The sequence below is a fragment of the Sus scrofa genome, chromosome X, assembly GCF_000003025.6.
Source record: "Sus scrofa isolate TJ Tabasco breed Duroc chromosome X, Sscrofa11.1, whole genome shotgun sequence".
Classification (NCBI taxonomy): domain Eukaryota; kingdom Metazoa; phylum Chordata; class Mammalia; order Artiodactyla; family Suidae; genus Sus; species Sus scrofa.
Window position 1 is genome coordinate 17,635,678 of NC_010461.5, and position 20,271 is coordinate 17,655,948.

General features: G+C 34.5%; 1 protein-coding gene across 12 annotated transcripts in view; it reads left to right on the forward strand.

The window, feature by feature from the left end:
- The window catches only part of CNKSR2 (connector enhancer of kinase suppressor of Ras 2), a 276,921-nt gene that overhangs the window by 74,564 nt on the left and 182,086 nt on the right, over positions 1-20,271 (forward strand). For all 12 annotated transcript variants that reach the window (XM_021080290.1, XM_021080286.1, XM_021080289.1 and 9 more), the window contains exon 4: positions 3,303-3,390. In XM_021080290.1, the coding sequence (XP_020935949.1) occupies positions 3,303-3,390 (88 nt within the window). The remainder of the gene's footprint in view (positions 1-3,302; positions 3,391-20,271) is intronic.

Consider the following 20,271-nt stretch of genomic DNA (forward strand, 5'->3'; position numbering starts at 1 on the left):
ATATTTAGCAAAGTAGAAATAAGTGGGTTAAGGATCTGTTATTGCCGTGAGCTGTGGTGTAGGTCGCAGATGCGGCTTGGATCCTGCGTTGCTGTGGCTCTGGCCAAGGCCTGTGGCCTCAGCGCCAATTGGATCCCTAGCCTGGGAATCTCCACGTGCCGCGGGTGCGACCCTAGAAAATTCAAAAAAAAAAAAAAAATACAAAGCTAACTAGAAGTAATGGTAATACCTCAGCCTGATTTAAAGCATATATAAAAGGCAACGGCTGACCTTGTATTTTATCGTGGAAGACTGAATGCTTTCCTCCTAAGGTTGGAAATGAGGCAAGGCTATCCTCTCTCATCCCTCCCTTCAGTAATATATTAGAAGTCATATCCTGTAAGCTAGGCAAGAAAAGGAAATAAAAGGCATAGGAATTAGAAAGGAAAAAATAAAATTTTCCTATTTGCAGAGGTATGTCTGTGTGTAGAATGTTCCAAGATATCTACAAAACATCTGTTTGAACTAGTGAGTGAATTTAGCAAGGTTGTATAATACTAAGTCCACATAGAAAAATTAATCGCATTCCTATATATTAGCAATGTACAACTGGAAACTAATAAAAGTAAAAACATGGTACAATTTACATTTGTTGCAGAATTAATTGAGATACCTAAATATAAATTTAGCAAAATGTCCTCAGGATTTGTATGTGAAAACTATAAAGCACTGATTTATGAAATCAAAAAAGACCTAAATAACTGGAGAGACATACTGTGCTTGTGAATTGGAAAACTCAACTTAGTTAAGATGTCCTTTCTCCTCAAATCTTCTTTATATTAATGAAATTCATATAAAAATAGCAGCAGGATTTTTTTCTATAGCCACAGACAATATGATTCTAAAATATGTATTAAAAAGAAAAGGAACCAGAATTCTTCATCAATCTTGAAGTTGTCTTTTTTTGTTTTATTTTGTTTTGTGTCTTCTTAGGGCCACACTACCTGTGGCACATGGAAGTTCCCAGGCTAGGGGTCAAATCAAAGCTGCAGCTTCCGACTTATGCTACAGCTACAGCAGTGTGGGATCCCAGCCAGGTCTGCAACCTACACCACAGCTCATGGCAATGCCAGATCCTTAACCCACTGAGTGAGGCCAGGGATCAAACCCACATCCTCATGGATACTAGTTGAGTTTGTTACCACTGAGCCACGACGGGAACTCCAATTTTGAAGTTTTTAAATGCTATTTTAAACCTTACATAACTTCAGTAATCAAAGCTGGTATTGGTGGCAGGATACACACAGAGAGCCCAGAACTTTATGCATATGGTTAGGTGATTTTTAACATTCAATGGACAATGGATAGTTTTTCAACAAAGGGTGTTGGAACACTTAGATAGGCATAGAGAAAAAAGTGAACGTCAACTCAAACCTCACACCTTATACAAAAACTGACTTATAAACATGGATCACAGATCTAAATATAAAATATATATATTTTTTTACTTTTTTAGGGCTGCACCTGTGGCATACGGAAGTTCCCAGGTTGGGGGTCCAATCGGAGCTGCAGCTGGCAGCCTATGCTACAGCCACAGCAACACGGGATCCGAGCTGCATCTGTGACCTACACCCCAGCTCACAGCAAAGCTGGATCCTTAACCCACTGATCGAGGCCAGGGATTGAACCTGCATCCTCAGGGATAGTAGTTGGGTTCGTAACCTGTTGAGCCACAGTGGGAACTCCCTAAAATATAAAACTTTTAGAAGAAAATATGACTTAGAGTCAGGTTTCTTAGATATAACACTAAACATACACTCCAGAAAACAAATTAGCAATAAATTTGACCTCATTCAAGTAAAAAAACTTTTAACCTGCTAGAGATCAGGATGGAAAGATAAGCCATAGACCAAGAAGAAATTTTACAAGTTACCTATTTAACAAATGACTTGTGTAAGAAAAATATTAAGAACTCTCTTAAACTCAATAGTGATACCAAAAATCTAAAAAAGAATGGACTAAGGTCTTGAGCAGACATTTTACTAAAGAGTATAAACGGATAGCAAATATGCACATAAAGATATTCAGCAGCACCAGTTAGAACATTGTTAGAGAAATATAGATAACTATTAGATATAGATATCATTTAATAGAGAAAATACATACAGCTTTGGGGAAATGTAAATCAAATCTGATATGCTGCTACAGAGCTATTTGGCCAAAATACAAAAGTGAAAAACTTTTTTTTTTTTTGTCTTTTTTTTTGCTATTTCTTGGGCCGCTCCCACAGCATATGGAGGTTCCCAGGCTAGTGGTTGAATCAGAGCTGCAGCCACCAGCCCACGCCAGAGCCACAGCAATGAAGGATCCGAGCCGCGTCTGCAACCTGCACCACAGCTCACGGCAACGCCGGATCCTTAACCCACTGAGCAAGGGCAGGGACTGAACCCGCAACCTCATGTTTCCTAGTCGGATTCGTTAACCACGAACTCCAAAAAATGTTTTTTAAAATGTAGCCAATAAAGGGCCTTTCTCATATGGACTCCTGTGAGATTGGGAAATGCTTGAGTTGTAGAGTCTTCCAGAAGTGAAACAAATTCAGTTTATAACCAGGAAGCAGCTTTATATAATCATGTCTTATAAATTGGTTTGGTGTAAGTAAAAACCTACCTAAGTTTATAGAAGTAGTATATTAGTGTTTCATTCTGTGAGAGGTAGGCTCTGGAGTCACATTTGTGGGTTTGAACACTAGCTCCACCACTTACTAGTTTTCACTTAACCTTTCTCTACCTCAGGTTTCTCATGTGTAAAATGAGAATAATAATAGTGCCAGGCTTACAAGAGTTATAAAAATTACTTGGTACATGTAAAGCATTTAGAACAATAACTGGCACATAGTAAGTCCTCAGTTAAGTGATAGCTGTCATTATGACTGGCTCTTAATTGATACTATTTCAAGAAGATGCTGGACTCAGACTCTCAGCTTCATTTGAAAGTAAATTAAAATGTCTTTGCCTAAAGTACTCCTTTTTTGTTGTTTTATTTTAGATGTAGTGAAGAGACCTTGTAAGAAGTACCAAAGAACTTTTACATATTAAGAACTAAAAAAGAAAGTTGATGAAAAGCAAACATTGTTTCTTGAATTTAATTCTCTTCCTAACATTTCCCATATTTTTCCTTAAATATGTCCCAAATATTGTCTATCACATTGTAAACTTCAGAACTTCATTTCATATTATTCAAAATCTTATTTTAGGCTATTTATTTGGGGACCTTTCAAAAGCTGTTCCTACTAATCACAGTTTTCCTTTTCCCTTTTATAGGTCGCCATTTGCTGCTGTCACAGACTATTCAGTGACAAGGAATAATGTCATACAGCTCTGCTTGGAATTAACAACAATCGTGCAACAGGTATTAGCTGACAAACTTTCCTTCTGTTAATTTATTAGTTATTTCATATTCTAACAATGAGAAGTAGTCCTGTTTACCAAGAGTTTATAAAATTCTGGTTTTGGCTTCAAAAGGAAACAATTTAATTCATTGGAAAACTATTCATATAGCTCAATAAAAAGGGTTTTATTTATCAGCAGATGTAAAAGTAACCTGAACCTGTAGAGACATCACTGTAAGTGTATTAATCTTATGCTTTTAGTAAGTATGACTAAACCGTATTGCCTTTCACAAAATTAAATTGGTCCAGTTGGATAACAATCTGAGACTTTTGCTCTAAGACACTATTAATCCCTTCTTTGGAACAACTATAGTTTCATCTGTATAGGTATACATACAAACAAATATACACAATAGTCTTTAATTATCACTTTGATCATTTAAGTGATCTACTTACATGACCTGATTTTTTATTTTGAATATTATTTAATCCAAGGACCTCCAAATCAAACATATTCAGGAGTGCAGCAGCTAATTTATAAGTGTTTTAATCAAGCCTGGCATAAGATATGGGGAAATGGCAGAGGAGTGAATTAACTAGTACATATCCTGCAAAAATTTGTTTAATAACAAAACGCATCTGAGAGGTCTGAGGCCTGCAGCCACTGCCCTTTATAAGACTGATGTTAACCTATTGCTGCTGCTGCTATTTTCTCAGGGTGCCATTATTTGTTAACCTATCCAGTGATGCAGAAATAGAGAAAGCAGAGAATAAAATGTGATGATGTAGAAGATTACTGGGAAATTGATGATTTAATTTATCCTTCTCCTCCCTGTCCTTTACTATCAGGGATAATTAAGAGTTTGTTATATTTCCTTTATTTTCTCAAATAAGACATTTTATTAATACAGATTTAAATGCTTCACTATATTTTCTGTTGTGCTGTATAGATTTTATTTGCACCATTTTTCTGAAACTGCAGGTTTTAAGGTGTTTTTCAATATAGAAAGGAGAGTAACTTTGTGACTTTTAATTGTGGAATACATCAGACATTCATCAGGATTCTGTCATGGCAGTAAGAAGGTCAGCAACCCATTGCTGTTAGTCACAGACATGGATGAAGATGATGAACATTTTATGAGCTTGAAAATACTCTAACAGTCTTACTTCATGTCTTCATGTTTGTTATCAGTAAATTTTATTTCTGAATTTCACAGATATCTACTGAATAATAGGGAGAAGAGTGGCTTTTTAGGGCAGGTGTCAGCAGATGTTTCCTATGAAAGGCCAAATAGGGAGTTCCCATTGTGGCGCAGCAGAAATGAATCCTGGAACCATGAGGTTGCAGGTTCGATCCCTGGCCTTGCTCAGTGGGTTGGGGATCTGGCATTGCTGTGGGCTGGGGTGTAGGTTGCAGACGCGGCTCGGATCCCGTGTTGCTGTGACTGTGGTGTAGGCTAGTAGCTACAGCTCAGATTCGACCCCTAGCCTGGGAACCTCCATATGCCACGGGAGTGGCCCAAGAAATGGCAAAAAGACAAAAAAGAAAAAGAAAAAAGAAATTCAGATTCTGGGCATACACGCTAAATGTACTGTGTGGAATGCCCAGGAATCTGCGTGTTTACTAGTTTTCCAGGTGATTTTAGTTCTCATACATTGTTCTAGAGCACAGGGGTAAAAGTAATAATATAATCTATGGGTAATTTTTCTTACGGTTCTGTATTATCCGTGACATTTCTTCAAAAATGTGTTTTCTAAAGCTATTTTTTTAACTCATTGAAGTTGACCAGAGATTTGAAATGTGGATAGCAGATTATTAGTTTCTTCCCTTGTACTATGAGGGAAAGGAATTCTCCCTGCTTTAAGAGTAGTATTGCACAGTATTTGTATGATAATCATACATAGTATATTGGGTATATGCTCACTAACAATGTATATGCAATCATAATAATACAATTATTATTATCTGCCACCTGACAAGATCTGTGATAACTATATAATATGAATTACTTAAGGTTTTCTTTTCTACCTGAGACCCGAGACTATTGAAATACCATAGAATTAAATAGGAAAACTTTGCTTACATTAGAAACTCATACTGATTGTTAGTTCTATGAAAAGGCAACATATCTGATGTCACCTCCCCAAATAATTTCATTTCCAAGCATAATTATGAAAGAAAATGGATATTTTGAATTTCTCGTGTCCTCTTTATATCCGGATCTGGATGGCCAGTTTAAGGTTAACTTTTGAGTAATTGGCCCATTCTTTGTTGCCTTATAAAATGAGCCTGCAATTCTAAATGGCACCTATGATATATTTTCTTGGAAATCTTGAAGAAGAATCAGATGTACTCGTTTTCACTTAATTTATACATACCTAATGTTTTCCCATGTCAAAAGCAGATAACATGGTCCTGAAAAAAAAAGTTACCTTTCTTTTAACTTTTATCTGTAAGAGTGAAGTCAGAAGTAGAGAGGGTTTTTTTTATTTTAATAATTCAGTGAATTTTATTATAGTTGTACAACCATCATCAAGAGGTGGAGAGTTTCTCTGTTTAGAACTCTCAGGTTCCAGAGCATATCTTTGTCACTCTAACCTTCAAGATGTTACATTAAGAAAGGCTGAAGTGGGAGTTCCCATCGTGGCTCAGTGGTTAACGAAATCGACTAGGAACCATGAGGTTGCGGGTTTGATCCCTGGCCTTGCTCAGTGGGTTAAGGATCCGGCATTGCCGTGAGCTGTGGTGTAGGTTGCAGATGCGGCTCAGATCCTGCGTCGCTGTGGCTCTGGCGAAGGCCGGTGGCTACAACTCTGATTTGACCCCTAGCCCAGAGTGGCCCAAGAAATGGCAAAAAGACAAAAAAAGAAAAAAAGAAAGGCTGAAATGATTTTCAGTGAATTAAAATTTCCTGTAGAGGCATGTGCAGGGGTGGAAGTGCAGTTGTGTTAAGATATGACTAACCCACCCATTCTGCTATTTTAAGAACCTACCATCTAAGTAACAAGTGATGCAGATTTTGTTTGCAGAATATGTGAACATTAGCCATAGACAGCTACTTCATAGAAAACATATGCCCTTCTGATATTGCCCTCAGAGGCTTGTACATACTCTCAACAGGACCTTTTAACAGCAGCACTGTTTGACTCGATCTTCTCTTTAGGAATCTTACGTCAAGGCATAATGGGTTTAAGTTTATCTGTTTACAGATTAGGAAATATTAGGTAGAAAAGAAAGAGATATGCTTTTTAAGATTGAACTTTCAGTACATTCCATCTTGACCAAACACAGAATTACTGAAATTACTCCAAATATACTGAGGACATAGAAGGACTTCTGTACCCTCCACCCATTACACACTTTGTTTTGAAGAGGATGCCTTGTCCCTTCTTAGGACGTTTTGTTCTAACATTACCCATTTCTGTAGTTCATTACCCAGTTCAGTAGTTCATAACATTTGTCACAGTTCCTTCTACCTCACTCTCATTTCCCTGTCACATGTCCTGTTCCACGTGTTACCTTTAAGATGCTTCCAAACTGCAACTTGTCTGTACCTGGGCATTCTTGGTTCTTGCCTTGCCTACACCATCCCAGCGTGTACCTGACTTGGTATCTTAATTCATCTACTTTAACTAGGTCTTTTCTGTTGTGCCTTCAAGGAAATAATAGGTGTAAATTTCTCTTAATAAAATACATCCTGATTTAATCTACTTATTATAAGTATAAAATTGATCACTTTCAGACTAGTCATCCCAAAGCCCAGCTCTAATTTTGTCACTTCCACCACTTTTCCCCCAGTTTCCAAATTGATTACATGTTCCTCTCTTTGGAATTCAAAGGACTCCAAGTATGGTTCTAACATAATTTCTTTCAATTTTATCTTCCAGCACTCCCTTGTATTTTAATTATACTCTAGTTCATGTGGAAGAGTTACTGTTGGTAATATAGATCTTCCAGTTTCATCTTTAATGTTGTAAGGCATCCTCAGAACATGCCACATGTACATTTTTATCTCTGCCTGTTGAAATTATGTCCCATCCTCTTAAGGCCTCTAGGAAGTGCTACCTCGCTTATGAAGCTTTTACTATTTCTCATAACTGTTTATATTTCCCATTTTGAACACTTATATTTAATATAATTATTGATATGGTTGGAATTAAATATACCACCTTGATGTTTGTCTTCTGTTTCCAATCTGTTCTTTTTTCATTATTCTATATACTTTTGTGTTATTATGATTCCATTTTGTCCCCTTTGTTGACTTATCAGCTATAATTCTTTTTGTGTGGGAAAAGGGAGAAAGCTCTTAAACTTACTTTACATGCATTTTACACCTCATCTATAACAGTTATATTCTGCTGTGAAACATAATTATGTGACTTCCATTAGATTGCAAACTCCATGAAGACAGGAACAATGTCATGCTCATTACTTCCTTGTTAAAATAAATTCACCTGAGCCCCATTTATGTCATCTGGTTATTAGCACATCCTTATTTGTACTCCTCCAGGAAAATCTAGAAATAAATGCTTGAATTATTGCTTATTTTTATTTCATCTCCAGTGTAGAAGCTGTAGTTCTGTCTCTGCTATTCATGTGAAGAACCTTAGACATACCCATCTTTTTACTTTTCAGTTTATTCTTTATTTAAAATATGAATATTGATCCTCATAACCATTTTACAATGCTAGAATGAAACTGAACAAAACTTCTAAAACACAATACTAATGTTTAATGCCAGCAAAACATTTTCTAGAGGAAACTTTAAATTATAAGCATTATATTAATGTTTATAAATCACCTCTTAAAATAATCTATTGTTTTTTTACTGTTGTGTGATGTCTTATCTTTGATAGCAAATCCTTCTGGGCTCTGTGGTTTGTTGCTACTATCTGAGCAACGGGAATGAGAATGATAATTAAAATAATGAAATAAAGCAAGTGTTTGCTTCTTGATGATGAAACTATCAGTGATTTTAGTTTATTTAGACTCTGCTTTTCTGTATTTTTCAAGTTTTCTGAAATTAATTTGAGTTATCAGAAAAACAGAAAGTAAATGCTATGTACATTGAATAATTACTACTTTAAGTCTGATGAAAGAGCACAGCATAGGTGAATACTTATTGAAAACTAAATGACATATGAAGATGTGGTATATATACACAATGGAATACTATTCAGCCATAAAAAAGAACAAAGTAATGCCATTTGTAGCAACATTGATGAAACTAGAGACTCTCATACTAAGTAAGAAGTAAGTCAGAAGGAGAAAGACAAATACCATATGCTATCACTTATATCTGGAATCTAATATAGGGCCCAAATGAACCTTTCCACACAAAAGAAAATCATGGACATGGAGAACAGACTTGTGGTTGCCAAGAGGGAGGGGGAGGGAGTGGGATGGACTGGGAATTTGGAGTTAATAGATACCAGCTATAGTCTTTGGAATGGATAAGCAATGGGATCCTGCTGTATAGCACTGGGAACTATGTCTGGTCACTTGTGATGGAACATGATAATGTGAGAAAAAAGAAAGTGTACATGTATGTGTGACTGGGTCACCTTGCTGTGCAGCAGAAAATTGACAGAACACTGGAAACCAGCTATAATGGAAAAAATAAAAATCATTATTAAAAAAACCGCTAAATGACATAGTTTATAAACAGTGTCCATTTAATGGTCTTATTTAACCATTAAATACACACTAATAATTGCATTCACTTGGAATTGTATGCAGTATCTAAACAAATTTTTTTTTTTGGCCATGTCTGTGACATATGGAAGTTCTCATGCCAGGGACTGAACCCACACCATAGCAGAGACCAACTGGCTTCAGGGACAAAGCCAGATCCTTAACCTGCTGAGCCCCAAGAGAACTCCTGAAGACAGAATTAAACTTAAGCTGCCAGTAAAAGAGGCCAATTTGAATAAGCAAAGTGTAGATTTAAAAAAATATATCTAGGGCATGCATTTATTACCAGGCTTTCAAGAAATCTCACCTGAACAGTTATGATGATAGTTATGCTTTGAAATATGCTGTACTTCAAATTATTTTTCACTCAACTCTAATTATTTTTATTCCCTTTGCAGCAAGATGAGATGATCAATATCTAAAAATAAACTGTCATAAATAGCTTTTCTTTCCCTTCTTAACACAAAAGGGTGGTGCTATGGAGTAAGTGAAAAGTGCTTCTTGATATTGGCTACTTATATTTAAAGTAATGCAAACATTAGAGGTGAAAGATAAATTTCTTTTAGCAAGCTCTGTTTGGAAGAATTTATTTAATCCTAGTCTATCTGCTTTACTTATCTCCAGTTCTGATTGGTTTAGACAGTTATAGTTGAAGTGTTTTAGAGAGATTTAACCCCCCAACACCTCTTACCAACATAAAATTGGCTATAATAACACATTTGAGAAAAAAGGGAAACTGGTTTTAAAATGTTAAATGGAAAGAATTCTCACAAAGAATTGAAGCTTCATTTAGAGCACTGTCAGCACTGAAACAGAAAAATGAGACAGGTACCCACGCACTTCTTGTCAGCATTGAAATAATTGCCATGATGCCTGCCCTAATGGGTATCATCTTAACCTAAAATTATTCTACTGTGCCATTTCAAAATTTTCCACTTCAAACACAAAAAAATGATTAATTGGATTGTCATTAGTTCAGAAATGGGCGCAAAATTATTGGTTTATAAGGTGCAACTTTGGTGGAACTGGGCAAGGGACAGAGATAGGGACAGTGCATACTGGGAGACTTGAAGCTTAATGCTGTTGTTTCATGAGCTTTTCACCTTGGCCAAACTATGTAATTGCTTGTTCCATCTATAAACAAATAATTCTGTCTGTTATTGTGAGGATCAAATTAGATGTATTAAAAGTGGCTCACAAATGTCAAGTGAAAAACAAAAGAAAGTAATATTAAAGTGGATGAGAAATAAAAAGACTTGATACAGGGAACTAGAACAACTTTGTTTTAGATAATAAATGTACAGAGATTTTTTTCTCCATTTCATGTTTTCTACAGTGAATTATGTACTAAGAAGAATTTCAACGTGTGAAACATTTTATATATTTATGTATTTTTTGGCTACATCCATGCCAGGCCAGGGATTGAACCTGCACTACAGCAATGACCTTAAACCACTGCAATGACAACACCAGATCCTTAATCTGCTAGGCCACCAGAGAACTCCAACATGTGAAACATTTTAAATCAGATTTTGGAATGTTAAATGCAGAGTGAAAACTTCCCTTTTTCGCTTATTTAAAATTTATTTTTTGAGTACCCTTTTTCTTTTGAGATAATTTGTGTAGATTCACAGACAAATGTAAAGTGAAAAACTTCTTTTAAAACCCAAGTTCTGGCAATATACTCTTACCTGAAATGGTCTCTTCTAAATTGTATGTGTTAAAATGGCTTTGTGTGTTCTTATGGTCCTCCTCAGTTTTCATCCTTTTAAGATTCATTGTTGTATGTCTTTGGATAGTAGTACTGGTTTTCTGAATACTGTTGGAAATATACTTCTTCCCTTTCCATTCCTAGCTTAAAATTGAGGGGGGGGGAAGAAAAGAAGATCAATAGTCTTTCACCTAATAAGATTGTTATTAAAAAAAAAACTTTTGAGAAGAAAAAATATGAAGAAAAGAGAAATTCTAGAAGCATTTCGAAAAACTTCAATCTATTTTAAGTATATTATTTTTACCTACTGCATAGTCAACACTTTCTCTCCCCACCCTCTAAAATTTGAAGAAATCGGCTTACTGTTCAAAAATGTTAACTGAGAGAATCTTTACTGAGAACTGAAAGTTCATTTAGATGTTGAAAGAGAGCTTTTGTGGTCTGAGCTTGTATTCATTCCGTTGATATTGAATGCCATCAGTGTAAAGGTTTGTATGTAGGACACTTAATACTCTAATTATTTTCTATGTTTTTCAAATTATAAAAGTAATCTGCTTTAGAGAAAAATTTAGAGTAATGAAAAAAAAGGAAAAACGTTGCTTGTAATATTTCCACTCGAAGAAAGCCCCGTTATCATTTTACCTGTTTCATTTGCCATCTTGCCTGTTTTCATATACATACACATAAAAATATATGGCCTTTTTCATTTAGTATCGTGCCGTAATTTAAAAAAATTTACTGCATACTTCATACTAGGTCTTTTGTCCTTTAAGAAAGTTTATAAAATAATAATACTCATTAATTTAAAAAAATTACAAAACTGTAAAGAAGAGTAGTTACAGTCATCCTAGCCAAAGCACCAGCAAAAACTGTGGCACTCTTTTGGTCTTTCCTATAATAAACGTCTTTATTTAAGTTTTTATTCTGACTTTCTGACAGTTCATTTGTTTGATTTTGATGTTTTTCCCCATATTTCCTTGTCAGATGTACTTTTTTTCCTTTCTAAATCTTTGTTCAAGAAAATGGAAAAAGTAGCCTTCAAAGGTCAGTATTGGAAATGTTTCTTTTTGAAGGGCAACTTCCTCTAAATTATGTGTGTGTATGCTTTCTAATCACTTTTGTTACCTTTATAGCATTTAAAATACAAATCAGTAAAAGTCAGCAATTTATAGGTTATCCTCTAAATATGCATTTTAAAATAAAAATATAAGTTAATATATTAAATATATAGCCCTTTTTAAAAAACATTCCTGCTTAAATTTAATTCAACCTGTTTTTATCTTAATCCGGTTCTTATTTACTCAAGGTAAATACCCAAGAGAAAATAAGAGCTTTTCTAGGACTTAACTGAATTGATATTTGTGGTTTAACTTGGTAGGGCATGTGTTTATAAATACTAAAAAATTAAAATAAGAGATTATAGAATTTTGTAAAAATAAATAGCCTTAAAAGTGATTTTTAATGTTATATTAAGGATTTATGCAAAGGAATTTGGCCTATAAGTTTATTGACAATAGCTATGTATTTTACTTCATTACTTTTTATCTATATGCATAGTACCTCCTTTACCTTCCTAGTTGACATTTTGTATCAATTACTCTTACATTTTGTGGTGGAATAGTGCAGTGAGCTTTGACATAAAAGTAGATCTGAATTCATTATGACTCTGCTTTTTGACAAACTGTATGACTTGGACAAATTACTTCTTATCTCATACTCATCTGTAAAGTGGATCACCACCTTGTTGGATTATTGTAGATGAGTTGCTGTGAATATTGGAAATTTATCTAGTTCATGATTTTGCATTTAGTGGGAGCTTAATAAATGGCAATTTTAGATTCCTTATATAGCAAAAGGTCCTTTGTAAACTCTAAATTTAGTTTGTTGTTCCACACAGAACTTAAAGGAATGATTGTCTGCTTACTTTTGGTAATGAGCAGCAGTGAACAAAGACCTATTTATAGAATGAGTGATTTTTTTTTAATTTAATTTTTTTTTTACATTGGAGTATAGTTGATTTACAATGTTGTGTCAGTTTCAGGTATACAGCAAAGTGATTCACTTTTACATATACATATATCCATTCTTTTTCAGATTCTTTTCCCATATAGATTATTAGAATGAGTAATTTTTTTTAAAAAAAAGGATTTTGCTTTAGTTTAGGATGTGTTTTAGAATTTAATGCAAATTGATAAGTGTACTTCCTTTTCTGGATGATATTTTCAGACATCCATGTTCAAATGGAACAGAGAAGTTAATTTTGATCACCTGTGAACTTGCCATCCCTATCTGTATATTCTAGTAAACTAGAATTGAAAATGGAAAACTCAGAACATGTAAAGGTAAAAAAGCCTAGTGTATAACAGTCATACAGAATATGTGTTTTAAAAGAAATATTAGGATTTAAGTAGTAGTGAAATACATGTGAAGTTCTAAATTGGGGATATAAATTATACTGGAGTAGTCAGGCTATATATTCTAGGGTTCATATAGTAAATACTAAACCATATAAAGCTTATCCAGGATAGTTTTATCATTCATCTCAAACACAACTTAAGTATTAGTTTTGCTATATTTTCAGGGCTAGTGTTTAAGCCTTCCTAAATCGGACACTCTAGGTGACCTGAAAATTGGACTTGGGCTCTTGGGATTGAAACTGGGGCATTTCAGACTAAAACCAGGACAAACTTTATATGTAATTTTTAAATAATTGTTATATTACTTAGCATACCTGTTGAAAGCAGTATGAAGGGTGATTGTTTTTTGTTTTATATTTGAACAATATATTTGGTTCAAAATAATTATACTTAATCCTTTAAGTTTTCTTCAGCTGTTTTAGTTGATGATGAAGCAAAACCATTATCTTTTGAAACTTTTATTTTATAATCCTAATATAGTGAATCACAGGTTAGATATAGAACTATTAGACATAGTACCCAGATAGCTTGAAGACTTTTTCTGAAGATAAATTTGAAACTAAAATATATATATATATTATTTACAAAGCTGAGATTATATTGTATATTTATGCTTTATCCCACCGAAGGCCTAGAATATAGCATTATCATCAGAATAGTTATAAATATACAGAGAGAAAGAGAAATCCTCATACTTGATGTAAAAAAATGATTGTTAGTAGCTGCAAATTTTTTGAAGGCTCAGAGTGAAAGGTAGATAAGAGAGATGAAATGATCACATGCTAAGACTTTAGGAAGGCACTATTTAGACTATCCAGACATAATAATTTTTTATTTATTCTTCCAGCTTTGAGATACTTGCCTGACTTGTGAATAAAGCTTTAAAACTTACTGTATATTATAGGAAAATGAAATAGATTGTTTTTATAGGTTTATTTTACAAACCTGGATCATATTGCATGTTATCTGAGCATCTCATGAAAACGCTTTTAAAGATGTAGAGTATCACTAGCATTAAAAACAGCTAGACATTTGTTGTGTGGTATACTAATCAAATTCTTTGAGATAGAAAATGGCAGGATACTATTTCTCACACATCTGTTTTCTCACTATTACATTTTTAATTTTATGTAATATATATAGAAAAGAAAGTATGTCATATATACGTTATGATGTATAAAAATCAAATACTCAGAAATTGGCCATTTAATTTAATAACTAGAACATTAGCAATATAGTTTTAGTTATTGCGCTTCTCCATTTTATTACTGTATCTCTTCTCAAGGTGTTTATTATTTCATTTTTTAAAAAAAATAGTTTCCTATATTTTCTAAACATCTCAGTTATGCTTGTCTTTGAGCTTTGTAAAAATAGTATCACTCTGCATATTACTTTTTTCACTTGATGTATTTCTGAATTCATTCCTGTTTTGTTTAGTCACTATAACTCATTCAGTTTCACTTCATATAATACTTAATTGTATGTGTATACTTCAGTATATTTATCCCTTCTCCTGACCATGTACATTTGGATATATACCTCCATTTAAGTATATTTATATATATATATATATATATAGGAGGATAATTGCTGGGTTATACAGTATACACTGCTCATATTTACAAATGTACCACATCCTGTTCTCATAATTGCTTGTTTACGTAATGTACTTGCATTGTCTTCGTACTTTCTGAATTTTTTTTTCTTTTCTTTTTAGGGCTGCACCTGTGGCATATGGAGGTTCCCAGGCTAGGGGTCGAAATCAGAGCTGCAGCTGCCGGCCACAGCAACGTGGGATCCAAGCCTCGTCTTCGACCTGCACCACAGCTCATGGCAACTCCGGATCCTCAACGCTCTGAACGAGGCCAGGGATCGAAGCTGTGTCCTTGTGGGTACTAGTTGAGTCTGTTACTGCTGAGCCACGATGAGAACTCCCTGAATTACTGTATTTTATCATACTGTCTTATTATGCAGTTCACCTTTCGAGAGGCTTTTAAAATTTTCTCACAAAGACCCCAAGAAGATAGAACTTTTACCATTATCGCTATATTATATATAAGCACAGGATGTAGAAAAGGTATGTAATTCTTAACCCGTGTAGATGGTAATTTTTTTTTAAAGAGAATCCCTGATATGCTCCCATTTGTAATGTACTGTAATTATTCTTTTTAAGGAATCAAGCTGAAAGTAATCCTATTCTATTTAAGAAAAAATTTGCTGTGGGAGACTTAGTGAAGGCAGGTTGTCTACCTTTTGCACCTTCGTGTCTCCAGTGCCTGGCAAATAATCATCTTTTGAAAGAATGAGAGGATTCATTTTCCCCTTAAAATCTGACCTAAAAAAGGGTTACAGGATTTTAAATGTAGCTGCTATAACTCATTCTGATGTTGATGAAAGCCTGAGAGCGAGGTAAACAGAAAATACGGTTTTTTGCACCGTTGATAAAACCCAGGTTTAGCATAATTATTACAAATACAAAATTAGTCCTTAGAATTTTAAGGCTGCTTCTTCCTGTTTCTTCTCCTTTTAATGCTTACAACCTCGGAGATGAGCTGGGGGAGACAGTAGTGATAGCACCAGTCTCCTTGTGAGACTGATAATGAGCTGGTGAATTGGGATGGTGCTGGAAAGGAATTCTTATGGAGGATCAGAGGCTTGGAGAGGACTTGTTTTAGAGCTAGAAAAGGTTCCTATTACTGTCCAACCTCCATCCCACCCTCCCCAAATAAATCTATGTGTGTGTTTCTGAGTAGCTTAAAATTTTGAAAGTTCCAATTTTGGAAGTTCCTACTGTGGTACACTAGGTTGAGAATCCAACTGCAGTGGTTTGGGTTGCTGCTGAGGCATGTGTTTGATCCACAGTCCGGTGCAGTGGGTTAAAGGATCTGGTGTTGCTGCAGCTGAGGTGTAGGTTGCAGCTGCAGCTTGGATTCAATCCGTGGCCCAGGAGCTTCTATATGCCACAAGGTGCAGCCATTAAATAAATAAATAAATGTTCCTATTTTGACCTGATAGCAAATTTAGAAATATGAGCCATAAAAGAACATAGAACATGATGTTATTGGACTATGTGATGCCATAGTGGGAGTCATCCAAGTACCTAAAGAGAAAAATCGAAAGGTCTGATTAGGTGCTTTCATTGGTTCTGGTTCTATAAATATTTTATTGTGTATCTTGCTCTTATTTAGGTGCTATCCACAAAGTTTTCAGTGCCTTTTTTAAAAAAATGTCTACCCTAACACTATTCAGCAGATTTTAATACCATAACTATTAATTTCCTTTTTAATGTCTGTCAGTCCTTCTCTCCCCACTAAATATCCCACTAGGCTTCCTGTTTCTTTCCATTTAAACTATCTACACAGATGCCCTGAGTTCCCAACAAGGATTCTGAACTGCTTTTTGAAATTGAAATGTATTCTACCCTTGGATCTTCTGTTTGCCTTTGTAACCCCTCCCTCAAAGTGTATCATCTGGATAAACCCTATTCCTTATGACATTTAAAAATTATTAGCGAGAAAAAAGTGTTATATAAAGTATCATAGGCAAGCAGTAATCTCATTACTATTTTGAGGTTAGCAAAATGCTTTTAGAATGTGTTCTCAGATTTGTTTCTCACAATAATCAGGTGAAGTAGGTAAACCAAATGTCATTATCTTAGTTTTGTAAATGAGTACATGGAATTTCAGAGAGGAACAGTAGCATAATCAGTGAGTTCATTGGCCAGCATATAGATCCAGGTTCTTTGACACGGTTTATAATACTTTTTGTTTCTCAAGTTTGGTTTCACCCTAGAATCAAGTAAAGAGCTTTTTATTTAGAAACACCGATATCTGGCTCCCATCCAAGACCGATTAAATTAGACTCTTTGTGGTGGGGTTGTGTCAGTATTTTGAAAATGATGCCTCAATTGTTTCTGATATGGAGCTAGAGTTAATAATCACTGATATAGTCACACTTTTTTGGTTTAGTATGAGATGAATGTGAGGTGGGAAGAAAATGTATGTGATAAAAAAGCCTTTCCCAACAGTTGGTCCATGGACCATGATTCACCTAGGGAAGCTTGTTAAAAATGCAGATTCCCTGGGCTTCACTACAATATGAATGATTGGTAACTATGGATCAGGAGGTGCAACTATTTATAGGTGATAAACCATATTTGCACTTTTATAAAAGAGGCTACTTAAAGTTTTGAATTAACAACTATAGCTCATAGTCCATATGTGCCACAAATGCATATCCAAAAGAATCAGACTTGTTCTTTGAAACATCAAATATAAGTTATTAACAGAAATGGCCATTGTTGATTTGTAGTAAAGGGAGAACCAGTGCTAGAAACGAATGTGGTATCAATAGACAGGGGCAGAAACTAGAAGGAATGTTAACATTTTTAGCATTTATTATGAATTATACCTTACATGGATTATATCATTAAATCGTTACACAAATCTATGACATAGATTTTCATACCTACATAAGATGAAAACAGCAAATCAAAGAAAATATAGTGCTGCTAGTTATAGGCACTGATTGTCTAAGGAGTTTTGCCCTGCTGCTGAAGTAGTTTTTAAGAACTCAGGCCTCTTGGGTTAGGTCAGAATAACCACCAACATCAGATAGGTAATTCAGAGGAAATTAGGCCCTTTCACAAGTGAAACAATGGATTGAAATTATAATTGACAGTGGCAGGTTGAAGAACTGGTCAGAATAAAGGTATTAGGACAAGTGAGTTTGAATCAAACTTACAAAATGATGGAAAAATTCTATAAAATACAAGATGGGAAAAGACTAGATTTGAATGAAGGTAGCAGAATGTAATACAAGATTAATTGTAACTTACATTGTGTGGAAGTGACACAGAACCTCTGAAAAATAGCACTCATAGTTCCTGAATTGAAGAGGTACAGCATGTAAAATTCATGGAATAGTTATTGCATTAAATTCTGTATTGATTAGGTCTTCATTTCCATGAGTGTTCTATTTTTCCCCTCTTTTATTTGATGCAGGATTATATCAGTCAAGGTAAGCTAGATTATGCTATAGTAACAACCTGAAAATGTTAGTGTCTTTTAATAACACTCGTGTCCAGTGCTCATGTTTCATGTCCATCCTGGATTGCTATAGCTTCATTGTGAAGGTGTATCACATTAAGCCTAGATTTAAGCTAGTACCATTACTTGGATAATTTAGTGTATATTAGTACCTAAATGTTTTATCATCATCAGTGATCTAAAAATATTTATTGAATGCTTAGATAAAGGGCACTTTTCACATGTTGGACACAGTTACTGAAAAGCAATGGTTCCATTTTGTCCAAGAAAGTGCAAACTAAATAGATAAAAAGGACAAAGCTATGTGGATTTAAGGAATTTCTTGGGATATGTTTCACATATACTATAACTTTCATTTATTTTCTGGCAGCCAAGTTCATGATCCTAGATTGATGACTTAATGTTTAATTTATATTTTTATTTGTAATAGGGTGTGGTACTTAACATTGCTTGAACTCATTAGTTGAATTTGTCACAAGGGAAAAATTGTCTCCTAATTTTAGATCCTATAGATTTTCTTTCCATTGTGATATATTAGATGGTCATTATAGTAACTTGAACATATGGAAGTTAGAGAGACTTATTATTACAAAGAAATTTTAGCTTCATTGTATGAGTATAAAATTCTTATCTTTTACATAATATGAATCTTCACGCTGAGAAAGGCCCAATTATTTTTGTTGAAAATATCTGCTGAGATAGGCAGATTAAAGTTTAAAACCAAATTCATATTTAAAACGATTTTAAAGCTGACTATTTATTTTATACAAAATAGAAGTGTGTAGAAGCTAAATGTACTAGTTAGTTTAGCGGTTAGTTTTGTTTTAAAAAATATGATTTTAAAAGTTTAATTTTTATAACTAACCTATTAAAACCATGTTGGATATTTACTGTGGAATATGAAAATAGAGAATCAGTGGAATGAAATAATCATAGCTGATAAATTCAGGTTTTATTTTTAGAGTGTACAGAGCACCTTGAGATATTAAAGAGACAGTGCAGTTGAATCTAGTGTTCTGTCTTAGAAAATATTGACAATCTAATGGGAAAGATTAAGACTAACAAATAGATTACTGATGGAAACATAAAATATGTAGAGTTAATAGTTACCTGAGTGGCCATTTAAAACTGTTTACGTATGGACTCAAGACCTGCATCATAAACAAACTTGGTTCATTGTGGTGATTAGCTCACTCACTGCCTCTTCAAGTTGTCAAAACAAAGCTATTAAAGTTACAGGGATCACAATCTCACTCTAATGAATTTTCTAGTCAATGGCACATTGACTTGACATTTTTACTTTTTATGCCTTTTGACACTTCAATCTTGAAAAGCCTCAACGATTTTGGATTTGTTAGGGAGCCATTTAGATGCTGAAAAAACAATCAAGCTCACTTCTGCTTGTACCCCCAAGTCTCTCTATGCTAAAAGATTAGTTTCCACACATATTCAACTGTTGGAACATTAGTCTCTCATTGTTAAGCGAAAGACTAGAGTGATTAGAGTCAAATGGGGGTTCATTTTAGATGACCTCCCCAGGGGAGAACTGGAGCAGAATTCTGAAAAGGAATATGATACCAAATGCTGAAGGATATGGTTATGTTCACCAACACAAAGACTTATGGCCACTAAGGTCATGACCACCCACATTCTCCTCCCATTCTTTGTTATTGCGAATTTTATGTTATAACTTGTAACCTTATTTAACCCAGTGAAAATCTTAGCCAATTCTTTTAAAAAACGGCTATTTAAAAATTTGCACAGATACCATCCTTCATGAACCTTTTCATTCCCAAAACAATGGCAGGAACACAAGTTGTGGTCATTAAGTCAGACACAATGGTGAAGGGATTACCAAGGAGGTAGTTGTGAAGTTAGAAGTGCCTTTGCTTTATTATGCCTTCACTTCATTTACCAAGGACAATTACATATCTGAAATGAGAGTTAAACAATGGCATTTTGATACCACATTCAGGGAGAATGCCCTTGCCTGTCTGTTCACCATGGACATTCTTCTTTGTGCTTGGGGC